The 26,327-nt window shown below is 41.8% G+C and overlaps 2 protein-coding genes across 12 annotated transcripts in view; both read left to right on the top strand.

Moving 5' to 3' along the window:
• Positions 1-4,724, top strand: part of LOC110520150 (dedicator of cytokinesis protein 9) — a 122,427-nt gene extending 117,703 nt beyond the window's left edge. For 8 of the 11 annotated variants that reach the window (XM_036974520.1, XM_036974525.1, XM_036974532.1 and 5 more), the window contains 6 exons: positions 1,029-1,175; positions 1,294-1,504; positions 2,321-2,511; positions 2,687-2,787; positions 2,910-3,048; positions 3,438-4,724. In XM_036974520.1, the coding sequence (XP_036830415.1) occupies positions 1,029-1,175; positions 1,294-1,504; positions 2,321-2,511; positions 2,687-2,787; positions 2,910-3,048; positions 3,438-3,563 (915 nt within the window). In that variant the 3' untranslated portion in view covers positions 3,564-4,724. The other 3 variants (XM_036974529.1, XM_036974522.1, XM_036974523.1) reach the window with 3 other exon arrangements.
• A 187-nt stretch (positions 4,725-4,911) lies between these two features.
• On the top strand, positions 4,912-17,886 carry slc15a1a (solute carrier family 15 member 1a). Its single transcript, XM_021597256.2, has 23 exons — positions 4,912-5,046; positions 5,249-5,280; positions 7,093-7,174; positions 7,349-7,490; positions 7,587-7,706; positions 7,862-7,961; positions 9,606-9,696; positions 9,856-9,939; positions 10,327-10,409; positions 10,554-10,640; positions 10,748-10,837; positions 10,943-10,987; positions 11,080-11,112; positions 11,198-11,286; positions 11,401-11,482; positions 15,047-15,166; positions 15,589-15,735; positions 15,831-15,877; positions 16,021-16,116; positions 16,283-16,394; positions 16,492-16,629; positions 16,813-16,920; positions 17,149-17,886. The coding sequence occupies exons 1-23, from the start codon at positions 5,040-5,042 to the stop codon at positions 17,368-17,370; spliced, it is 2,157 nt and encodes a 718-aa protein (XP_021452931.2). The 5' UTR covers positions 4,912-5,039; the 3' UTR covers positions 17,371-17,886.
• The last annotated feature ends 8,441 nt before the right edge of the window (positions 17,887-26,327 follow it).

Raw genomic sequence — 26,327 nt, 5'->3', positions numbered from 1 at the left:
TTGGTTGTTGCAACAGCATTGCATGTTGCCGATTTCAATGGAGTAATAGACTCTTCTCAGCTTCCATTTTCCAATGTTATTTTCTAAGTCTTCTTACACCTGGTTCTTCCTCATCTTTCACTGTGTTAACTCTTGTGTTTTGCAGTTGTGGCTTTTGACAGTTTGCTTTGTTGGCGTGGATAACCTTCATAGAACCATGTTCCTTGGTGTTACTTACTGTATGTGGTGTTATAGTGTGAACACTTACATGCTATAGTTGTAGTCTGGGTAGTGTTGGAATAACTATGATTTTTTTTTGTTTGTTTTGCTGTTGCTCTACCTACCACTCCGTAGCAGTACCAGTTTACTGACTCTGAGGCTGAGGTAAATGAATGAGAAAGCGAATTACGTGGTTGGCACTCTGCATTAGAGCTTAAGGCTTGTGATGTGCCCCTGTTAGTGCAGTCAGTGGTATTAACCGCCGCCTAGCTTATCCATCTCGACCCTCTACTACTCCTCTGGCTTAGTGTTGCCCTGACAACAAGCACATTATTCAAGGTTCAATGGGAAGATACCATTTTTCGTCTCTGTGTCCATTCATCCAGGTGATAGCTACTTCCCCATTCAGCTACAGTGCTGAGGGATTTTTGTATTATTGTTTTTTTGGGTATAAATACTGCGCACCCTTTGGAGTGAAATCCAAACCCCTGCGTCGGTCCTTTTATTTGTCCAGTAGCACTGATCCTAGATTAGTTTTGTTGTTTGTTTCTGTGCTCTGACTGTGACACAGATCCAGGGATATGTATTTTGGGAATATTTCTTGCTCTTAGGGTCGGGATATGAAATTGTTGCTGTCACTCATCCCATTTCCACAGACAATTAGTCAACACGGCGTAGTGCCTTGCTCATTTGTCTGTTATACTCTTGTTTTTAAGTCTTCATACTGCTTTTGACGTCGTTGTCACATGAACACCTTGACATTTGGGTTTTCGTTGGTTTCCTTTTCTCTAGTACTGTAACCATAGTGTGTGTTTTTGGCTTCCTCCTAGGGATTCTTTGAGGATGAAGATGGTAAAGAGTACATCTACAAAGAACCCAAATTCACCCCACTGTCAGAGATATCTCAGAGGCTACTCAAGCTCTACTCTGACAAGTTTGGCCCAGAGAATGTTAAGATCATTCAGGACTCTGGTAGGGTAAGTGTCAAATCTTTACTCTTGGTATTTGACCCTCAAGTTGTGATTGGTCATTCCTCTTATTGGTAATTTATGTTATGTGTTCTGATTGGTCTTTTGTGTTATGTGTCCTGTCCAGATCAACCCTAAAGATCTCGACTCGAAGTATGCCTACATCCAGGTGACCCATGTCACCCCGTTCCTGGAAGAGAAGGAGCTGGTGGACAGGAAGACCGACTTTGAGAAGAGCCACAACATCCGGCGCTTTGTCTTCGAGATGCCCTTCACCGTGTCGGGGAAGAAGCAGGGTGGGGTGGAGGAGCAGTGCAAACGCAGGACCATCCTGACCAGTAGGTGTTCCACTTCATCTAGACCGTTAAATCCAATGAAGGGACACTGAGGTCGACATCTTATTCCAAATGTATGTTCGTGGATGTGCAGATTTGTAAAAGATTTTCCTATTGCTTACACAGTGAGACAAACCTATAGAGGACTCTCACGGAAAATAATGCGACGCAAATATCAGACGCATTCCTTATCGCTCAAACATGATCCGTGCATAACTGCTTAGAACACTCCCTGCGTGTAGCTGGGAAAGGGGAGGTTATCCAGGTAATCTACAGATATGTGTAGTCCATGGGATCACGCTGTGGAGCAGACAACGGTAATAAAACACATCGGTCAACACAGTTCCAGTCACAGAGGATTATTGATGTTAAATATGTCGTAGTATCTTTAGTATTTACTTTGACAAGCACCTTATACCCATAGAAACCTTTGCTAGCATCCGGCATGTACCTGTGTCTCTACCTGGCATAATATTGCTGTAGGAAGGGTCCTGTGCAATAATGGAAATATCTGATTAGGTTCTGAGTATGTCAGCTCTTTGTTAATAATATTTCTTCATCTTAATTGGTTGTGTTTTTATTGTTGTGCAGTGTAAAACACTCCAATGTACAAACTTCATCTTGTATCTTCATTATCTGATAAGGCTGCCTTGCCTCAAAGGTCTTTAGTGAGTGAATGGGCAAGTCTCACGCCATCAAACCGCTTAGGACACATATCTGTCTGAACCCCTAATAAACGTATGTGTAGGTGAGGATGTTTTACGCACCTAATAGGTTGAGCAACCATGTTCACATCCATTTTCTCTCTCTCTCTCATAGCAACACACTGTTTCCCCTATGTGAAGAAGCGTATTGCGGTGATGTACCAGCATCACACAGACCTGAACCCTATAGAGGTGGCTATAGACGAGATGAGCAAGAAGGTGGCCGAGCTGAGACAGCTGGTTTCCACCAGTGATGTGGACATGATCCGCCTGCAGCTCAAACTACAGGGCAGCATCAGTGTCCAGGTGCAGGCCTATGCCCTCATAAACCACAATTCCTGTCCTCACTAACCACATCCCCTGTCCTCACAGAGCACAGAAACACAACTTCCTCATTTTTTACCTAGTCACCTCTTCTATATGGCAAAGACATCCCTCAACTTTCCAATCTGAAATAAATGTTCTTCTTCTCACCTTTTAGGTAAATGCTGGTCCCCTCGCATATGCCAGAGCTTTCCTGGATGATGCCAGCACCAAGAAGTATCCTGACAACAAGGTCAAACAACTTAAAGAAGTCTTTAGGTGAGTTCTTACAGAATACACATTCCCATGCCGCACAACATATCTATCCACTAAGTAATTACACAAGACCATGAATTACATACACTATGTATTTTGTATGACACTGGCCTTTTGTGGAGCAGGCAGTTTGTGGAGGCGTGTGGCCATGGCCTGGGCATCAACGAGCGGCTGATCAAAGAGGACCAGCAGGAGTACCATGACGAGATGAAGGCCAACTACAGAGACCTGGCCAGAGAGCTGTCCGCCATCATGCACGAGCCAGTAAGGAGGATCTACCTGCTAGCATAACAAACATTGGGACTCAATATTGTTTGTGCATCAGTCGTTTTTAATGATTTGTACATTTTGGAAGAATCTGTTGTATTTGTTCTGATTGCGATGCTGGTGAAACAGTTTAGTTTGAGGATTGTTATGAAAGTAACCATTATTATAAGGCATTGGAATTTCATAGTCTAATATTTGATCTTTGATATCCCCCTTTTCCCTCTGTTTTTCCTTTGTGCTGACATGAGCAGATTGGATGGTAAAACATCTTTGGCACGGACTTCATTATGTGTGATTAATTCTAATGAAATTGTCTGAAATAGACCATTTAGCATTTAGCATCACCTTGAACTCTCTCTCCCTCGCTCCCTTTTCCTGCCTTCCAGATCAGTCCAGTGGAGGATGGCATGAAGAGCGTTCTTCCAGACTCGCTGCACATCTTCAATGCCATCAGCGGTACCCCCAGCGGTGCCACCATCGCGGGCATGCCCAACTCCTCCTCTGTGGTGTGAGATCCACTGGGATTGGCTCACTCCTGACCTCAACGCTCCGCATGCACGCGCCAACCAGTGTGCCAGTGCTGCCATGAGCCCCCATTCCTGCTTCACTGCTCTCCTACTAATGTTATTTTATCCTTCACTCACCCCTCATTTGGCTTGTCCTGTGGGCCAGGACAAAGGACCATGTCGTTTTCTGTTTTCACTATCGTATACAGTACAGCCACTCTGTGGAGGATGGGACCAGGGACATTGATCCATGAGGACGACTGAACTGAAGGAGTTCCACATGAACAGAGGGGGGTGGGGGGATGGTGGGGTTGTCTATCTGTGGAGCAGACATAGAGAATGAGGGGGGGACTGGTGTATCCTCCACCCTGCGTGTGAGTCTGACTGGGGTTCCTGTCTGTGTAGGGCTGGGTTTCCATGATATATACTGTATATGACATCACTGGTAGTGTTTCCTGTGGAGACGTTCCTGTAGGGATCCTTAAAGCAACACAAATGTGCATGTGATGTCACTAGCTCCCCATCAGCCTCCTGTCGTCTCATTTTCATCTTTTTGTTTTGATCATTTGTCTTCTGCTCTGAACTCTTCAAGTGATATTGTGTGTACATTATTCCACTTTGGTAAATCTCATATTGATGTCTTGGCGAACTATATTTGCTGCATACATTGGCATTCATCTCTCTGTACATGAAGACTCGTTATGTTTTTACAAAGCTGCAACTTAATGGAAAAAGAGCCTCCTATGAAAACATTAGTGTTCAACCTTAATCACTGAAATGTCTTAGAATGGGATTTTTTTATTATTATTATTTTTTTTACAGCCATTGCATATAAGTATATTCCAAGCTGTTAATTGTTGTATATAAAAAAGGAGTGCAATATTTGTCTTTTGCAAGGTGTCTTGCTGTGTTGGGTTCAATACACTGTAAAGATGTTTGTCCTTCTTGCCAAAGCAATGAGGTGTGGATCCAGAGACGAGGCCTACTGTGGTAGTTTATATGAAGCTTTGACCATTTTAGTGTTCATTCAAATGTTAATGAAATCATTTTTATATTTGGGAAGCATTGGGTTTTTTATTTTTATTTAACAGAAAGTCACTGTTCTGCTGTATACAGAAATGTTCCCTAATGCTTTTCTTTTAAATAAAATTCCCTTATTTCTCTGCACTTCTACTTGATTTCCTTATGAACCTTTCTCACAACAACATCGATGGAAGTAGTCTAGTAGTTTATTGACTGTAACGTTGTTTTGTATGATAGGGTATTATCTAATTATTAGCTAATTCGAAGTATTGGCTCGCTCTCACCTTCCTGCCTCTGGTGTTCTCGCACAAGATAAAACCATAAAACAGCACTCTGGGATACCATTCCAGGGTCGTGCCTCCTAGTCTTAGAGGCAGGAATCACTGTGTTAGCCTGGAAGGGATAACCTAAGGATACTAAACATTACAGGACGAAGAACAGTCTCTATACACTGCCATCATGACAGGTCAGGCAACAAAATGCTATTAAAATTGCATCTGTTAAATGCTATTATGGATCTATGCTATTCAGATATCTGGCATTTTCTGATAGGCTTATATTATTGGTGAAACAAAATGCATCTATTTAATTGTTACATCAGTACCCTGCTTAGATATCTAATATTTTATATATTTAACCTAATGGTTTTATTTCTCACACACAAAAAGATGAAGAGGATGTTAAGAAGAGCAAGTCAAAGGTAAGACTTCTAGTGCACTGTACATTGTCTGGATTCATTTATTTGTCAAGTGATGCTCTGAAACATAAATAAATACTCCAGAGATTAAGTTAACTAGCACCAATTGATAGAACACTATGCAACGCAATTCAAGCTTGCATGTTCAGCTACACTACATGACCGAAAGTATTTGGACACCTGCTTGTCGAACATCTCATTCCAAAATCATGAGCATTAATATGGAGTTGGTGCCCTTGCTGTTGGGAAGGCTTTCGACTAGATGTTGGAATTTTGTTGCTGGGACTTGCTATCCATTCAGCTACGAGCATTAGTGAGGTCCGGCACTGGTGTTGGGCGATTAGGCGATGTTCGCAGTCGACGTTCCAATTCATCCCAAAGGTGGGGTTGAGGGCTGTGCAGGCCAGTCAAGTTCTTCCACACCGATTGACAAATTATTTCTGGATAGTCTTTACTTTGTGCATGGTGGCATTGTTATGCTGAAACAGGAAAGGGCCTTCCCCAAACTGTTGCCAAAAAGTTGAAAGCACAGAATCGTCTAGAATGGAAATGCCAACTGACATTTACTCATGAGGTGCTGAACTGTTACAGCCTCTGCAACCACCGTGATTATTGTTATTATTATTTGACCCTGATGGTCATCTATGAACTTTTGAACATCTTGGCCATGTACTGTTATAATCTCAACCCAGCACAGTCAGAAGAGGACTGGCCACCCCTCAGAGCCTGGTTCCTCTCTAGGTTCCTGCCTTTCTAGGGAGTTTTTCCAAGCCACTGTGCTACTACATCTGCATTGCTTGCTGTTCGGGGTTTTAAGTTGGGTTTCTGTATAGCACTTTGTGACATCGGCTAATGGAAAAAGGGCTTTATAAATAAATGTGATTGATTGATAGCATTAAGATTTCCCTTCACAGGATCTAAGAGGCCTAGCCCGAACCATGAAAAACAGCCACAGACTATTATTCCTCCTCCACCAAACTTTACAGTTGGCACTATGCATTCGGGCAGGTAGCATTCTCCTGGAATCCGCCAAACCAAGATTTGTCTGTCGGACTGCAAGATGGTGAAGCATGATTCATCATTCCAGAGAATACGTGTCAACTGCTACAGTGTCCAATGGCAGCGAGCTTTACACCACTTCAGCCGACGTTTGGCGTTGCACATGGGGATCTTAGGCTTGTGTGCTGCTGCTCGGCCATGGAAACCTTTTTCATGAAGCTCCCGACGAACAGTTCTTGTGCTGATGTTAATTCCAGAAACAGTTTGGAACTCGTTAGTGAGTGTTGCAACCGATGACCGACTATTTAAACGCCACGTGCTTCAGCACTCGGTGGTTCCGTTCTGTGAGCTTGTGTGTCCTACCACTTCGCAGCTGAGCCATTGTTGCTCCAAAACGTTTCCACTTCACAATAACAGGATTTACAGTTGACTGGGGGCAGTTCTAGCAGGGCAGAAATTTGACAAACTGACTTGTTGGAAAGGTGCCACGTTGAAAGTCACTGAGCTCTTCAGTAAGGCCATTCTACTGCCAATGTTTGTCTATTGAGATTGCATGGCTGTGTGCTCGATTTTATACACCTATCAGCAATGGGTGTGGCTGAAATAGCCGAATCCACTAATTTGAAGGGGTGTCCATATACTTTTGTTTGTATAGTGTATGTGTATTTCATTCAATATCATAGCTGTAAGGGAATCCTTATTTTTTAACTGCACTCTGCAATTTTAAAGTAAATAGGATTTTATTCAGATATAGTATAGATGAAGTTATAAAGATACCAGAGTAATATGGCCCTTATTTTGTGTCTGTATGAACAGGAGGTATGTGGCTATCCCCTAAGCATATTCTTCATTGTTGTAAATGAGTTCTGCGAGAGATTCTCCTACTATGGCATGCGAGGTAAGAATATGACACAGTATCTACTACATGGGAGTAATCAACAGTTCTAACCCAGTGAGCAAAACTAGTTGAAAATATCTCATTTCAACGAGTTTTGCACACTGGGAATAACTACAGTGGCTTTGTGTAGTGCCCATCCTGAGGAGCTTCCCCTTCTCTCTCTCCTGTCCACAGCTGTGCTGGTGCTGTACTTCAGGTACTTCCTTCGGTTTGATGATGACCTGGCCACCTCCATCTACCACACCTTCGTGGCTCTGTGCTACCTGACTCCCATCCTGGGAGCCATTGTAGCAGACTCCTGGTTGGGCAAGTTTAAGTAAGTGACTGTTCGGAGTCTAGAACTAGGGTGTATTACAGAACAGGAATTTGTTCTTGCACTTTTAGCTAACACCTTGATTTCCCCTTCCTGTAGGACTATCATCTACTTGTCCATTGTCTATGCAATTGGCCAGGTTGTGATGGCGGTCAGCGCCATTCATGACATCACGGACACAGACAGAGATGGCACGCCAGACAACTTGACCTTGCATATGTGAGTCGTCCTCATTTAAAGTCAAGTTCATAGATTCGCTTCCGAAAAACACAAGTCACATACAAAGGCTTGCCGGAGTATGTCCTGACTCCACGGACTTTGTGAGGTGCTACTGAATCCATGGCCTAACAATGTTGCTCTGCCTCCACTCTCAGTGTGCTGTCCATGGTGGGCCTGCTCCTCATTGCGCTGGGTACAGGTGGTATCAAACCATGTGTTGCTGCTTTTGGAGGAGACCAGTTTCAGGACCACCAGGTTAGCAGAATAACTCCGTATTCGGGGGAATAACACCACCACTGTGTCTGTCTGTATCTTTGTCAGTAGGCAGAGATTTCCTCACTACAGCTGCCAAGTCATTTTAATACCCACGAACACTGATGTTAACTTTGGAATGAAGAACATGTAGGAGAGCCTTTGCTCCTTTGATAAGTGTAATGTACATGTATCTCCTATGAGTGGCACATAATATACAGTACCAGTCAAAAGCTTGGACACCCACTGATTCATTTTGACTAGTTTCTACATTGTAGAATAATAGTGAAGACATCAACACTATGAAATAACACATATGGAATCATGTAGTAACAAAATAACTGTGAAACAAATCAAAATATATTTTAGATTCTTCAAAGTAGCCACCCTTTGTCTTGATGACAGCTTTGCATACTTGGCATTCTCTCAACCAGCTTCATGAGGTAGTCACCTGGAATGCGTTTCAATTAACAGGTGTGCCTTGTTAAACGTTCATTTGTGGAATTTCTTTCCTTCGGTATTGTTGGGACAAGGTAGGGGTGGTATACAGAAGATAGCCCTATTTGGTAAAAGACCAAGTCCATATTATGGCAAGAACAGCTCAAATAAGCAAAGAGAAACGACATTCCATCATTGCTTTAAGACATGAAGGCAGTCAATCTGGAACATTTCAAGAACTTTGAAAGTTTCTTTAATTAAATGCAGTCGCAAACACCATCAAGCGCTATGATGAAACTGGCTCTCATGAGGACCACAACAGGAAAGGAAGACCCAGAGTTACATCTTCTGCAGAGGATGAGTTCATTAGAGTTATCAGCCTCAGAAATCGGCAGTTAACTGCACCTCAGATTGCAGCCCAAATAAATACTTCACGGAGTTCAGGTAACAGACACATCTCAACATCAACTGTTCAGAGGAGACTGAGTGAATCAGCCCTTCATGGTCTTTGTAAGACACAGAGTTGGTGAACGGGTGATCTCCGCATGTGTGGTTCCAACCATGAAGCTTGGAGGAAGTGGTGTTGGGGTGCTTTGCTGGTGGCACTGTCTGTGATTTATTTAGAATTCAAGGCACACATAACCAGCATGGCTAACACAGCATTCTGCAGCGATACGCCATCCCATCTGGTTTGCTCATTTGTTTTTCAACAGGACAATGACACGACACACCTCCAGGCTGTGTAAGGGCTATTTGACCAAGAAGGAGAGTGAAGGAGTGCTGCATCAGATGACCTCCACAGTCACCCGACCTCAACCCAATTGAGATGGTTTGGGATGAGTTGGACCGCAGAGTTAAGGAAAAGCAGCCAACAAGTGCTCTGCAAATGTGGGAACCTTCAAGACTGTTGTAAAAGCATTCCAGGTGAAGTTGGTTGAGAGAATGCCAACAGTGTGCAAAGGTGTCATCAAAGCAAAGGGTGGCTACTTTGAATAATGTCCAAAAACAAATCAAAATATATTTTATATAACACTTTTTTGGTTACTACATGATTCCAGATGTGTTATTTCATAGTTTTTATGTCTTCACTATTATTCTACAATGTAAAAATAAACAAAAACCCTTGAATGAGTAGGTGTGTCCAAACTTTTGACTGGTACAGTACAAACTTTACACACGATACAAATCTAGTCCTTTTTATTTTTGCAGGCAAAACAGAGGAGCACTTTCTTCTCGGTTTTCTACCTGTGTATCAATGGTGGGAGTCTCCTGTCTACTATCATTACACCAATCCTCAGAGGTAGGGGAAATGTCCAAGCCAGGCCAGGCTATGTATAATAACTCCCTCAATGTCGTCTGAAGATATTACCACAAATCTGCATAAATAACTATTTAATACACAACACAACTGCAGCTAGTGTATGGATGAGTGATGTCTGTGCTGTGTCCCTGTGTTTAGGCCAGGAGTGTGGCATCCACAGCCAGCAGAAGTGTTACCCTCTGGCCTTCGGTGTCCCTGCTGCGCTCATGGTGGTCGCCCTTGGTTAGTGTCTCTACCATCTTCTTTATTCTACCTACAGATGTAGGATCTTAATTTGACCTATATTGTCAAAGCCAATTAAATCCTGCAGCAACAGGATTTGAATGTTCAGTCTGTAATTTTTCTTGATCAGTGGTCATACTATTAGCCGGGCAAAAGTAGACTGCAGGAAAAGTTCAATACTGTTAATATGTGTTAGTGTGGGTTTTCAGTGAATTTATGTAAATCACGAAGCTCGTCTGCATTTCCTGCGGTGAAAGAAATTTCTCAGCAACAAAAGTGATCAAATTAAGATCTTACCTTGTCCCATGGTTTTGCTGTAATATTTATTCTGATAAAGAGTATAAAAATGTAGTTTTGACGGTACTGTTTTGCTGTTTGTCCCTACAGTTGTGTTCATAATTGGAAGTGGTATGTACCATAAGACTGAACCGCAGGGAAACATAATGCTGGATGTGTGTAAATGTATTGGGGTAAGTCATAACATTATCTAGTACCAGCATTCAGCATAATTGCATCAACTTTCACAACAATGTGTAAAATGACTGGTGGAATCTTCCCTGCAGCCACTCTGGTGTTTCTGAAAGGATAATTTCTGTGTCTGCTCATCTTTACAGTTTGCAATAAAGAACCGCTTCAGGCACAGGAGTAGCTCCTACCCGAAGAGAATGCACTGGATGGACTGGGCCGAAGAGAAACACGAGGTAGGTTATCTACACTGCAAACTATACAGTACTATCTAAATGGCATGTTCGGTCTCAAATATATGAATAACACCTCATATTGTCTTTCTCTCTTTTTGTGCTTGTAGAAACTCCTCATTGCTCAGATAAAGATGGTGCTGAAGGTCCTATTTCTGTACATTCCCCTTCCAATGTTTTGGACCCTATTTGACCAAAAGGTATCCGAGATACGTTGGTAGATAATCTAGTTTGTCCTGCAATATGTGATGTAACTTGTAATATCCATATGGTATAATCAAGTAAAACGTTCTGCTCCCTCACAGGGCTCTAGGTGGACTCTTCAGGCCACCACTATGGATGGGAACTTTGTACGTTTTCAAAAACATCCCACTGTAAAAAGTCAACTAAAGCTACAATTTGCAAGTTGTTCATGTTCGTAATGACCTTGCTCTCTTTCCAGGGATCACTCATTCTGCAGCCTGATCAAATGCAGGTAAGTTAGAGGTACTTTATGGTTCCTGGTTGTTTTCATCCATGGCTAAATGCACTTCTTACCATAGAAACCATCTTTTTGACAGACTGTCAACCCTATCCTGATCCTGACTCTGGTACCGATCATGGACAGTGTGGTGTACCCATTGATAAAGAAATGTGGCCTGAACTTCACGTAAGTTCTACTTAAAGAAAATGATAAAACAAATGCCTGTACAGTATCTACAAAACAGTGAATAGGCAGGTGTAAGCATGCTTAGGAATCTAACCATGAACCTTTCCTCAACAGTCCTTTGAGGAGAATGACAGTGGGTATGTTTTTGGCAGCCATGGCCTTTGTTGCCGCAGCTTTGGTACAGATCCAGATTGATGTAAGTGTGTACAATACATACATTGTGTGGCAGTTTGTTTCTGGTTTAGTAAAGTATTCTTTGATGCTATCATGGCCTTGTATGGCTAGGAATAGATGTAGCATTGTTGAAAGCAGAAACAGTCTAGAACCCGGGCTACAGGAAATCTATATTATGACGAAGTCAAAATTGAGAGTATCCCATTTTGACCCTCTTAATGGCAATACTTTCACTGTCTATAGAATTGGAATGCATAAAAAAGAGATTATATTATTTGCTAAATCCTTACTTGTACCCAGAGCCATATACTAACACATATCTATCTACAGTTGAAGTCGGAAGTTTACATACACATATTTTGGAGTCATTAAAACTCGTTTTTCAACCACTCCACAAATGTCTTGTTAACAAACTATAGTTTTGGCAAGTCGGTTAGGACATCTACTTTGTGTATGACACAAGTACTTTTTCCAACAATTGTTTACAGACAGATTATTTCACTTATAATTCACTGTATCACAATTCCAGTGGGTCATAAGTTTACATACACTAAGTTGATGTCATGGCTTTAGAAGCTTCTGATATGCTAATTGACATAATTTAAGTCAATTTGAGGTGTACCTGTGGATGTACTTCAAGGCCTACCTTCAAACTCAGTGCCTCTTTGCTTGGCTTCATGGGAAAATCAAAAGAAATCAGCCAAGACCTCAGAAAAAAAATTGTAGACCTCTGGAAGTCTGGTTCATCCTTGGGAGCAATTTCCAAATGCCTGAAGGTACCATGTTCATCTGTACAAACAATAGTATGCAAGAATAAACACCATGTGACCACGCAGCCGTCATATCGCTCAGGAAGGAGAGACATTCTGTCTTCTAGAGATGAATGTACTTTGGTGCAAAAAGTGCAAATCAATCCCAGAACAACAGCAAAGGACCTTGTGAAGATGTTGGAGGAAAAAGGTACAAAAGTATCTACAGTGCCTTGCGAAAGTATTCGGCCCCCTTGAACTTTGCGACCTTTTGCCACATTTCAGGCTTCAAACATAAAGATATAAAACTGTATTTTTTTGTGAAGAATCAACAAGTGGGACACAATCATGAAGTGGAATGACATTTATTGGATATTTCAAACTTTTTTAATAAATCAAAAACTGAAAAATTGGGCGTGCAAAATTATTCAGCCCCCTTAAGTTAATACTTTGTAGCGCCACCTTTTGCTGCGATTACAGCTGTAAGTCGCTTGGGGTATGTCTCTATCAGTTTTGCACATCGAGAGATTGACATTTTTTCCCATTCCTCCTTGCAAAACAGCTCGAGCTCAGTGAGGTTGGATGGAGAGCATTTGTGAACAGCAGTTTTCAGTTCTTTCCACAGATTCTCGATTGGATTCAGGTCTGGACTTTGACTTGGCCATTCTAACACCTGGATATGTTTATTTTTGAACCATTCCATTGTAGATTTTGCTTTATGTTTTGGATCATTGTCTTGTTGGAAGACAAATCTCCGTCCCAGTCTCAGGTCTATTGTAGACTCCATCAGGTTTTCTTCCAGAATGGTCCTGTATTTGGCTCCATCCATCTTCCCATCAATTTTAACCATCTTCCCTGTCCCTGCTGAAGAAAAGCAGGTCCAAACTATGATGCTGCCACCACCATGTTTGACAGTGGGGATGGTGTGTTCAGTGTGATGAGCTGTGTTGCTTTTACGCCAAATATAACGTTTTGCATTGTTGCCAAAAAGTTCAATTTTGGTTTCATCTAACCAGAGCACCTTCTTCCACATGTTTGGTGTGTCTCCCAGGTGGCTTGTGGCAAACTTTAAACAACACTTTTTATGGATATCTTTAAGAAATGGCTTTCTTCTTGCCACTCTTCCATAAAGGCCAGATTTGTGCAATATTCGACTGATTGTTGTCCTATGGACAGAGTCTCCCACCTCAGCTGTAGATCTCTGCAGTTCATCCAGAGTGATCATGGTCCTCTTGGCTGCATCTCTGATCAGTCTTCTCCTTGTATGAGCTGAAAGTTTAGAGGGACGGCCAGGTCTTGGTAGATTTGCAGTGGTCTGATACTCCTTCCATTTCAATATTATCGCTTGCACAGTGCTCCTTGGGATGTTTAAAGCTTGGGAAATCTTTTTGTATCCAAATCCGGCTTTAACAACACAACAGTATCTCGGACCTGCCTGGTGTGTTCCTTGTTCTTCATGATGCTCTCTGCGCTTTTAACGGACCTCTGAGACTATCACAGTGCAGGTGCATTTATACGGAGACTTGATTACACACAGGTGGATTGTATTTATCATCATTAGTCATTTAGGTCAACATTGGATCATTCAGAGATCCTCACTGAACTTCTGGAGAGAGTTTGCTGCACTGAAAGTAAAGGGGCTGAATAATTTTGCACGCCCAATTTTTCAGTTTTTGATTTGTTAAAAAAGTTTGAAATATCCAATAAATGTCGTTCCACTTCATGATTGTGTCCCACTTGTTGTTGATTCTTCACAAAAAAATACAGTTTTATATTTTTATGTTTGAAGCCTGAAATGTGGCAAAAGGTCGCAAAGTTCAAGGGGGCCGAATACTTTCGCAAGGCACTGTATATCCACAGTAAAACGAGTCCTATATTGACATAACCTGAAAGGCCGCTCAGCAAGGAAGAAGCCACTACTCCAAAACCGCCATAAAAAAGCCAGACTACGGTTTGCAACTGCACATGGGGACAAAGATCGCACTTTTTGGAGAAATGTACTCTGGTCTGATGAAACAAAAATAGAACTGTTTGGCCATAATGACCATCGTTATGTTTGGAGGAAAAAGGGGGAGGCTTGCAAGCCGAAGAACACCATCCCAACTGTGAAGTACGAGAGTGGCAGCATCATATTGTGGAGGTGCTTTGCTGCAGGAGGGACTGGTGCACTTCACAAAATAGATGGCATCATGAGGTAGGGAAATGATGTGGATATACTGAAGCAACATCTCAAGACATCAGTCAGGAAGTGAAAGCTTGGTCGCAAATGGGTCTTCCAAATGGACAATGACCCCAAGCATACTTCCAATCCAAAGTTGTGGCAAAATGGCTTAAGGACAATAAAGTCAAGGTACTGGAGTGGCCATCACAAAACCCTGACCTCAATCCTATAGAAAAGTTGTGGGCAGAACTGAAAAAGCTTGTGCGTGCAAGGAGGCCTACAAACCTGACTCAGTTACATCACCTCTGTCAGGAGGAATGGGCCAAAATTCACCCAACTGATTGTGGGAAGCTTGTGGAAGGCTACCTGAAACGTTTGACCCAAGTTAAACAATTAAAGGCCATGCTACCAAATACTAATTGAGTGCATGTAAACGTCTGACCCACTGGGAATGTGATGAAAGCTGAAATAAATAATTATCTCTACTATTATTCTGACATTTCACATTCTTAAAATAAAGTGGTGATCCTAACTGAGCGAAGACAGGGAATTTTTACTAGGATGAAATGTCAGGATTTGTGAAAAACTGAGTTTAAATGTATTTGGCCAAGGTGTATGTAAACTTCAGACTTCAACTGTATATATAAATATATGACTCTGCTTGTATCTATTTCAGAAAACCTTGCCAACCTTCCCATCATCCTCCCAGAGCCAATTAAAATTACTCAACATGGGCAGTATCCCCCTGACAGTTACCTTACCCAATAACGATCCATTCGTCATTGAAGCAGCTACGGTAAACCATCTTGAGGAGGTTATCTTAGGCATTCATATCACAAAACCTGACTGTATTGGCAGAAATCTTACACAGATGTTGATGTCTACTAGAATAATATATTTTACATGTTTTATTTAACCTTTATTTGATCAGGGAGTCATACTGAGAGAAAGGCCTCTTTTACAGATGAGCCCTGAATTACAGAATTTACAGAAAATACACACATCAAAATATAAATACAAAACGGAAGCAGAAAGAAAAAAACAAAGCCATTCAACAAGTAATGGTTTAAGTAGAATGGTGAAGTTATGATCAGCCAAAACATTACATTAAGACATTTATCATTTGTAGTAACTTTTCTAATTGAACCAAGTGCTTCACTGTAACTGTCAAGTGTTTATATCTTGTTGTGGAACTGACTCCACTCATATATTTTACAGGCTAGTGCAAATTACCTTACATTTGAGGAAGAAAGCATCCAAGTTTCATTTCAGAGTCCTGCAATATCTAGGACTATTTCCTTAGCAAAGAACAAGCGGCAAACACTTCTAATTCCCTCAAACCTCAGTGCCCCAATGTGGGAGGTGGTAAGTACATACCTACTATTGCACCCTCATAAAAGTACAATATTAACATCATGATCATTAAGTCAATATACATTTTCTCTGATCCTCTGTTGCAGACTGATGATGTGATGGCAAAGCCAGAGCAAGGGGCCAATGCAATCAGGTAAATTTGGATGCATTTCCCAAAGTTGTTTGCCGAGATGACCGAAATGAACATACATTTCCAGACAATCTATAGCCATTCATGGTTAACTTGGATGTGTTTTTTTTATGCTCTTTCTCAACTCTATGTGTATTCATTTCCAGATTTGTTAATGGTATGGCTGGAGCGGTGAATGTGTCAACCTTTGGAAGCATTGACTACTCCTCTGCTTCCAACTACTCTCTCATATCAAATGGAAAGTAAGGAATGAATTATTGATTATACTTGCAAATATGCAGTATAATCAAGAGGATGACATAAAGAATATGCAGCTAAATCCTTAAAATGTGTATTTAGCTGATTTTGCTTACGTTATAAGACTCACAAACACAGATTCCCAAAGCATCTCTTCTTACTCATTTCCAGAGCCACCTTCACCATAACCAATGGTGCGAACACTTGTGAATACTCCAGAGAATTTGGATTTGGGAGTTCTTACACTCTGCTTATCCCCAGTCATTTTGTATGGGGCCCGACTGTAAGTTTCACTCCTTCTACGTGTCACTTAATAATACAGTGATATATCCCATAATCAGCTTCAGTAAATTACAGTTTTGATTGTATCTTTTATATAGTGCTCGGAATCCATTTCTGGGGTTGAGGATATCCAGCCCAACTCCTTCCATATGGGCTGGCAGATCCCACAGTACTTCCTCATTACCTGTGGAGAGGTGGTGTTCTCTGTTACTGGCCTGGAGTTCTCTTATTCCCAGGTGAAGCACACACACCCTTATTAGTCGACATTTAGTCATATGTTAGACCTGAACTTGAATAATTCTGATCTGCCCAACAACAGGGGAAAGTATAAAGTCATCTCTTGAATTTTCAGTTGTAAAATAATGGGTGGCTGTACAATTCACAGCATAATTTACCAAGCGATATATCTTTCTTCAAAGGCACCGAGCAACATGAAGGCAGTGCTACAAGCAGGCTGGCTGTTCACTGTAGCTATTGGCAACTTTATTGTCCTTATTGTGGCTGAGATTGCACAGATCGAAGAACAGGTACAGTGCCACTACACTACACTCTCCTGATAACTCTCTCATTCTATGTCCTCTGAGGACACACTCATAGCCCTCTTGCGGCACGTTGTTTGCGTATTGGGAAAGCCAGCCCTGACTCTATGGGTGAAAGAGTTGAAGTCTTCAGTGCCCATGAATCATACCTCAAAGGCCAGATCTGATGATGTAAATATGTGACGTGTCAAATCTTTGTGTTTTTTCCTCCTGCAGTGGGCAGAGTTTGTCCTCTTCGCCTCCCTCCTAGTGGCAGTGTGTGTCATCTTCTCCATCATGGCCTATTTCTATACCTACATGGACCCTGCAGAGATCGAGGCCCAGTTCAGGGACAAAGATGGTACGGAGGAATCAGACAAAGAGGAGCTTCAAATGCAGAAGAAAGATTTCGTAGACCATCACAATGAAGATGATGAAGCCAAACAATCAAAAATGTAAATTTGCATAAGTGTGTGTGTGTGTGTGTGTGTGTGTTGCGTGTGTGTTGCGTGTGTGTTGCGTGTGTGTTGCGTGTGTGTTGCGTGTGTGTGTGAGCGAGAGAAAGAGACTGAGTGAAAGAGAGAAGGGGCAAGAGAAAGAAAGAACATGAATACCAATTGTATTATATTATAGTTTTGATATGCACAAAATAACTGCTCCAAGTATGGTGCAGAGAGGGAAAAGGACATTTTTACTACATTTAAATACACTTAAATTCCAGACTTGTTTTAAGCTTTCGGCTGTGAGAGAAAACAACAAAACATTACAAATGGAACAATCTGTTTTAAAAAAAAACTGTCAAACATCCCAATGTCCATCGATCAGGATTCATTTTGCATGATTATACTGTATAGGTTGCATTGTTATTAATATAGAAGTTAGTGTGTATTAATAAAAAGCAAGATTTTCTAAACATTTAATTATATAACTGGAAAACAAATCTGTCATTGCTTAAATAAACATGAAAAAGACACATTTTTATCGTGGCTCTCATTTAGGCTCACTTATATTCATCTGTGGCTTGGGCATAATACAATTTATAGTCCATGTGATTTGCCTTAGACTATAACATACATTTTTTAAAGAGGACTGGGTTTTCACAGGCCAATCATTTATGATTAAGCTACTTTTTGGGACATAATGAGACAATATGTGTCAGATAACATACATTAGGCCAACTCATATTCTGCTCTTCTTCAATGCATTTGATTCATATCATCATGTTTCTTTAGACATTACTGAAATACAGTTGAAGTCGGAAGTTTACATACACTTAGATTGGAGTCATTAAAACTCGTTTTTTAACCACTCAACAAATGTCTTGTTAACAAACTATAGTTTTGGCAAGTCGGTTAGGACATCTACTTTGTGCATGACACAAGTAATTTTTCCAACAATTGTTTACAGATTATTTCACTTATAATTCACTGTATCACAGTTCAGAAGTTTACATACACAAAGTTGACTGTGCCTTTAAACAGCTTGGAAAATTCCAGAAAATGATGTCATGGCTTTAGAAGCTTCTGATTGGCTAATTGACATAATTTGAGTCTATTGGAGGTGCACCTGTGGATGTATTTCAAGGCCTACCTTCAAACTCAGTGCCTCTTTGCTTGGCATCATGGGAAAATCAAAATAAATCAGACAAGACCTCAGAAAAAAAACTGTGCCCCTCCACAAGTCTGGTTCATCCTTGAGAGCAATTTCCAAACGCCTGAAGGTACCATGTTCATCTGTACAAACAATAGACACCATGGGACCACGCAGCCGTGGAAGGAGATGCGTTCTTTGGTGCAAAAAGTGCATATCAATCCCAGAAAAACAGCAAAGGACCTTGTGAAGATGCTGTATATAGCCTCATAACTGTTATGTCATTTTCTTGTGTTACTTTTTGATTGGATTTTTTTACTTTAGTTTATTTAGAAAACATTTTACTGTATTGTTGGTTAAGGGCTTGTAAGTCAGCATTTCACGGTAAGGTCTACACTTGTTGTATTCGGCGCATGTGATAAATACAATTGGATTTGATTGTCATGCAAAAGCCTGCCGTGACCCTTAATTAACAAACACGTTTAGCATCTCCAGGGGCCTCTTTTATCAACCGTGCAAAGGCACAAGTCTGCGTAAACCATGCGTGGGATCATTTCCATGCAAAGTGTGAGATATATCAATATAAATGTTTGCTTGTGAGTGTGAGTACATTTAAGCACAGCCACGACCATGTGTAGGCACAGTGCCAAGTGGTGGAATAAGAGAACGGCTTGTCAAGAATGGGAAGAACATGTTGAAAATGTGGGAAATTGTTAGAGTAATAAAAAACAAATTTAATGGATTTACTTGTATTTCCATTGTGAATGCCTGATCTTGCTCTGTTGGAAGATTTGGCACACGCTGCATTTTTCAGTGTGTGTGAGCCTGAGAACAATTGGTATTTATCAACGTTATCTCCTACCAGTGTGCATAAGGTCGTAGGATTGTTTGAAAAATCTGACTTTTTCTATGCCTATGAACATTCTAAATTCCATTCATAAGTAGTATATTAGAATAGTTTCTACGCAATTATGATTGCACACAAGCAGCTTTGAACATCTACATTTAAAAACATGGAACATCTACATTTAATAAAGTATAATAAATAAATGTAATATACATTATCACAATAAATCCATGAAATCCAGTTGAAGTCAGAAGTTTACATACACCTTAGCCAAATACATTTAAACTCAGTTTTTCACAATTCCTGACATTTAATCCTAGTAAAAATTAGGTCAGTTAGGATCACCATTTTATTTTAAGAATATGAAATGTCCGAATAATAGTAGAGAGAATGATTTATTTCAGCTTTTATTGCTTTCATCACATTCCCAGTGGGTCAGAAGTTTACATGCACTCAATTAGTATTTGGTAGCATTCCCTTAAAATTGTTTAACTTGGGTCAAACGTTTCGGGTAGCCTTCCACAAGCTTCCCACAATCAGTTGGGTGAATTTTGGCAGATTCCTCCTAACAGAGCTGGAGTAACTGAGTCATGTTTGTAGGCCTCCTTGCTCACACACGCTTTTTCAGTTCTGCCCACAAATGTTCAATAGGACTGAGGTCAGGTCTTTGTGATGGCCACTCCAAATCCTTGACTTTGTTGTCCTTAAGCCATTTTGCCACAACTTTGGAAGTTAGGACTGAGGTCAGGTCTTTGTGATGGCCACTCCAAATCCTTGACTTTGTTGTCCTTAAGCCATTTTGCCACAACTTTGGAAGTGTGCTTGGGGTCATTGTCCATTTGGAAGACCCCTTTGCGGCCAAGCTTTAACTTCCTGACTGATGTCTTGAGATGTTGCTTCAATATATCCACATCATTTTCCTACCTCATGATGCCATCTATTTTGTGAAGTGCACCAGTCCCTCCTGCAGCAAGGCACCCCCACAATATGATGCTGCCACCCCCGTACTTCAAATCAAATTCAAATCAAACATATTTATATAGCCCTTCGTACATCAGCTGATATCTCAAAGTGCTGTACAGAAACCCAGCCTAAAACCCCAAACAGCAAGCAATGCAGGTGTAGAAGCACGGTGGTACTTCACGGTTGGGATGGTGTTCTTCGTCTTGCAAGCATCCCCCTTTTTCCTCCAAACATAACGATAGACATTATGGCCAAACAGTCCTATTTTTGTTTCATCAGACCAGAGGAATGTATGATCTTTGTCCCCATGTGCAGTTGCAAACCGTAGTCTGGCTTTTTTATGGTGGGTTTGAAGCAGTGGCTTCTTCCTTGTTGAGCGGCCTTTCAGGTTATGTTGATATAGGACTCAATTTACTGTGGATATAGATACATTTGTACTGGTTTTCTCCAGCATCTTCACAAGGTCCTTTGCTGTTTTTCTGGGATTGATTTGCACTTTTTGCACCAAAGAACGCATCTTCTTCCTGAGCGGAGGTACCGAGTCAATTTGCAGGGTACAGGTTAGTCAAGGTCATTTGTAAAGTGACGGTGCATAGATAATATACAGCGAATAGCATGTAAATAGTTTGGGTGGCCATTTGATTAGTTTAGTTGTCCAGCAGTCTTATGGCTTGAGGGTAGAAGCTGTTAAGGAGCCTTTTGGTCCTAGACTTGGCGCTCCGGTACCGCTTGCTGTGGGAACAGTCTATGTATGACTTGGGTGACTGAAGTCTTTGACAATTTTTGGGCCTTCCATGTCGCCAGTGATGTACTGGGCCGTACACACTACCCTGTAGCCCCTTACGGTCAGATGCCAAGCATTTGCCAGACCAGGCGGTGATGCAACCAGGACACTCTCGATGGTGTAGCTGTAGAACTTTTTGAGGATCTGGGGACCCATGCCGGGGAAAAGGTGTTGTCGTGCCCTCTTCACAACTGTCTTGGTGTGTTTGGATCATGATAGTTTGTTGGTGATGTGGAAACCAAGGAACTTGAAACTCTCGACCCGCTCCACTTCAGTCCCATCAATGTTAATGGGGGCCTGTTCAGCCCTCCTTTTTGTATAGTCCACAATCAGCTAATTTGTCTTGCTCACATTGAGAGAGAGGTTGTTGTCCTGGCACCACACTGCCAGTTCTCTGACCTCCTCCCTATAGGCTGTCTCATCATTGACAGTGATCAGGTCTACTACTGTTGTGTCGTCAGCCAACTTAATGATGGAATTGGAGTTGTGCTTGGCAACGCAGTCGTGGGTGAACAGGGAGTACAGGAGGGGACTAAGCACGCATCCCTGAGGGACCCCAGGGTTGAGGATCAGTGTGGCAGATGTTGTTGCCTAACCTTACCACCTGGGGGAGGCCCATCAGGAAGTCCAGGATCCAGTTGCAGAGGGAGGTGTTTAGTCCCAATGTCCTTAGCTTCGTGATGAGCTTTGTTGGCACTATGGTGTTGAACGCTGAGCTGTAGTCAATGAAAAGCATTCTCACATAGGTGAGAATTAGTCCAGGTGTGAAAGAGCAGTTTGGAGTGCGATTGAAATGGCATCATCTGTGAATCTGTTGGGGCGGTATGGGAATTTGAGTGGGTCTAGGGTTTCTGGCATGATGGTGTTGATGTAACCCATGACCAGCCTTTCAAAGCACTTCATGGCTACCGACGTGAGTGCTACAAGGCGGTAATCATTTAGCCAGGTTACCTTCACTTTCTTGGCCACAGGGGCTATGGTGGTCTGTTTGAAACATGTAGGTATTACAGACTTTGCCAGGAAGAGATTGAAAATGTCAGTGAAGACACTTGCCAGTTGGTCTGCACATGCTTTGAGTACACATCTGGTAATCCATCTGGCCCCATGGCTTTGTGAATGTTGACCTGTTTAAAGGTTTTGCTCACATCGGCTACGGAGAGCGTGATCACATAGTCGTCCAGAACAGCTGGTGCTCTCATGCATGCTTCAGTGTTGCTTGCCTCAAAGCGAGCATAATTGAATAAAAAATACAATGTATGCATGGTCCGAAAATGTGGTCGGAGGCTTTGTATGGAGGTTGTGATGCAATTGCAGAGCCTCCGGAGGCATGCAGAGGCTAAACTGAGCTCCGTACCTCATCGCTGTGCGTTTCTCAAATTTTGTAACATTGCGGAAGGTTCTGTATAGCTCCGCATTGACATGATTGGTTGATGGTAGGTGAGGGCGGGAGGTCTTGTATAAACGAAAACTCACTTCCTTGACAACTTCCTTGAAGCTCAAGTATGAATGCCCTGACTTATGCAGAGGTCATTTTACCGTAAAAGCTGCATGGCCAAAGCAGATGTCAGATTGACCATTCACTTTTGTATGACAATAACTGGCTGACAAAATTTCATGACTGCCACAGCCTTAGCCACGATACGTCTGGAAATCGCAGGATAGGTGAGGGGCCGAGCAGACAGGTTGCAATGTGAGAAAACTCATGTAATCTGAGCATGCAGATCGCAGACTTCAGGATGACAAGATTATGCAGACAATTTGCATATTATTGCTCCCAAAATGTCAAAATTTTTGTCATAGTCTAATGTATGCCTAGGGGCTCTTTTCAATCGGGACCGAGGAAGTTCAGCGTTACTGTGATTGAAATTTAAAGACAATGATCCCGTGTTAGAAAAGACTGGATTCATTGTAAACGTGGCATATGTTGGCTCAATCATAAATTAATTTAACATGTATTATCAGGTATCAAGGTAAGACCCAGATGCAGACCGTGTTGAAGTAACAATGTTTATTACAGCGACAGGGGCAACGGTACAGGACGGCAGGCAGGCTCAGGGTCAGGTCAGGCAGAGGTCGGTAGTACAGAGGTGGGGCAAAGGTACAGGACGGCAGTCAGGGGCAGGCAGAGTGGTCAGGCAGGTGGGTACAGGGTCAGGACAGGCAAGGGTCAAAAACCAGGAGCACGAGAAAAGAAAGACTGGGGAAAAGCAGGAGCTGACACAAAAACGTTGGTTGGCTTGACAAACAAGACGAACTGGCAACAGACAAACAGAGCACACAGGTATAAATACACTGGGGAAGATGGGTGACACCTGACACATGGAGGGGGGTGGAGACAGTCACAAAGGCAGGTGAAACAGATCACGGTGTGACAATTTATATCTATAACGTTTCAGAGATACAGATTGAATAGAGCCCTACTAAGAGATTTCACTGTCTTTCAGTTCATCAAGTGGTGGGTCTCCTTCAATTTCTTTGCAATACTTAAGCCAACCTGCTAGCTACTGTAACATTGCTACTGACTCAAGGAAGTCAACGCACATCCACACTAGCTAGCTGTGTTAACTAGTTTATTAAATTACTAGCTATCCAACTATGGGAAGACATAAGGTATTGAATCATTTGCACCAGAAAGAGGCCCGCTGATAAGGCCAATCTATTGAGCCATACACTGAGTGTACACAACATTAAAGTAAGGACACCTGCTCTTTCCATAACATAGACTGACCAGGTGAATCCAATAATCCCTTATTGATGTCGCTTGTTAAATCCACTTCAATCAGTGTAGATGAAGGGGAGGAGCCTGGGTTAAATAATGATTTTTAAACCTTAAAACAATTGAGACATGGATTGTGTATGTGTGCCATTCAGGGTGAATGGGCAAGATGAAAGATTTCAGTGTCTTTGAACTGGGTGTGGTAGTAGGTGCAAGGTGCATTGGTTTGAGTGTGTCAAAAACTGCAGTGCTGCTGGGTTTTTCACGCTCAACAGTTTCCCCTGTGTATCAAGAATAGTCTACCACACAAAGGACATCCAGCCAACTTGACACAACTGTGGGAATTATTGGCATCAACATGGGCCAGCATTTTTGTGGAATGCTTTCAACACCTTGTAGAGCATGTCGCGACGGACTGAGGCTGTTCTGAGGGCAAAAACTCAATATTAGGATGGTGTTCCTAATGTTTTCTACACAGTGTAGATGTGCAAAGAAGGCAGTGTCTGGTATGCTGATGTTTTAATCATGCAGTCTTGTAGATTGTATTATTCTTGTCAAGCGGTGCTTCACTCATATCTCTGCCTTTTTATCTAGATAGCTAGACTGCAGAACAGCAGTGGCATGCATTCATGGGTGCCAAGGGAAGCCAGGCTTCCCCCAAAAGAATGTACAAGGAAAAAAGACAAAAACATAGAAAATAGTGTATCTTTAGTCTCTCTGTGTTTCATAAATGTCTTTCAATTGGCTGACTGTATCTCACCAGATAAAGCCTCGAGCAAATGAAACAGCGCCCATCTGTCTCAGTTTGTGTAGCCCGTCTCCCTGATGCTGTCTGATCAAAAAGAGTACGACATTGTTGCCGCCCGTAGCATTGAATGCAAGGGAAGCCAGCAAGTATTTCATAATAATAATAGCCAATCATCGTTGAGCTACAGTGCCTTGCGAAAGTATTCGGCCCCCTTGAACTTTGCGACCTTTTGCCACATTTCAGGCTTCAAACATAAAGATATAATACTGTATTTTTTTGTGAAGAATCAACAACAAGTGGGACACAATCATGAAGTGGAACGACATTTATTGGATATTTCAAACTTTTTTAATAAATCAAAAGCTGAAAAATTGGGCGTGCAAAATTATTCAGCCCCCTTAAGTTAATACTTTGTAGCGCCACCTTTTGCTGTGATTACAGCTGTAAGTCGCTTGGGGTATGTCTCTATCAGTTTTGCACATCGAGAGACTGACATTTTTTCCCATTCCTCCTTGCAAAACAGCTCGAGCTCAGTGAGGTTGGATGGAGAGCATTTGTGAAAAGCAGTTTTCAGTTCTTTCCACAGATTCTCGATTGGATTCAGGTCTGGACTTTGACTTGGCCATTCTAACACCTGGATATGTTTATGTTTGAACCATTCCATTGTAGATTTTGCTTTATGTTTTGAATCATTGTCTTGTTGGACGACAAATCTCCGTCCCAGTCTCAGGTCTTTTGCAGACTCCATCAGGTTTTCTTCCAGAATGGTCCTGTATTTGGCTCCATCCATCTTCCCATCAATTTGAACCATCTTCCCTGTCCCTGCTGAAGAAAAGCAGGCCCAAACCATGATGCTGCCACCACCATGTTTGACAGTGGGGATGGTGTGTTCTTTTACGCCAAACATAACGTTTTGCATTGTTGCCAAAAAGTTCAATTTTGGTTTCATCTGACCAGAGCACCTTCTTCCACATGTTTGGTGTGTCTCCCAGGTGGCTTGTGGCAAACTTTAAACAACACTTTTTATGGATATCTTTAAGAAATGGCTTTCTTCTTGCCACTCTTCCATAAAGGCCAGATTTGTGCAATATACGACTGATTGTTGTCCTATGGACAGAGTCTCCCACCTCAGCTGTAAGATCTCTGCGGTTCATCCAGAGTGATCATGGGCCTCTTGGCTGCATCTCTGATCAGTCTTCTCCTTGTATGAGCTGAAAGTTTAGAGGGACGGCCAGGTCTTGGTAGATTTGCAGTGGTCTGATACTCCTTCCATTTCAATATTATCGCTTGCACAGTGCTCCTTGGGATGTTTAAAGCTTGGGAAATCTTTTTGTATCCAAACCACAACAGTATCTCGGACCTGCCTGGTGTGTTCCTTGTTCTTCATGATGCTCTCTGCGCTTTTAACGGACCTCTGAGACTATCACATTAAATGCAGGTGCATTTATACGGAGACTTGATTACACACAGGTGGATTGTATTTATCATCATTAGTCATTTAGGTTAACATTGGATCATTCAGAGATCCTCACTGAACTTCTGGAGAGAGTTTGCTGCACTGAAAGTAAAGGGGCTGAATAATTTTGCACGCCCAATTTTTCCGTTTTTGATTTGTTAAAAAAGTTTGAAATATCCAATAAATGTCGTTCCACTTCATGATTGTGTCCCACTTGTTGTTGATTCTTCACAAAAAAATACAGTTTTATATCTTTATGTTTGAAGCCTGAAATGTGGCAAAAGGTCGCAAAGTTCAAGGGGGCCGAATACT

Source organism: Oncorhynchus mykiss, chromosome 3 (genome assembly GCF_013265735.2).
Source record: "Oncorhynchus mykiss isolate Arlee chromosome 3, USDA_OmykA_1.1, whole genome shotgun sequence".
Lineage (NCBI taxonomy): Eukaryota > Metazoa > Chordata > Actinopteri > Salmoniformes > Salmonidae > Oncorhynchus > Oncorhynchus mykiss.
This window is presented reverse-complemented; position numbering and strand designations above follow the sequence as displayed.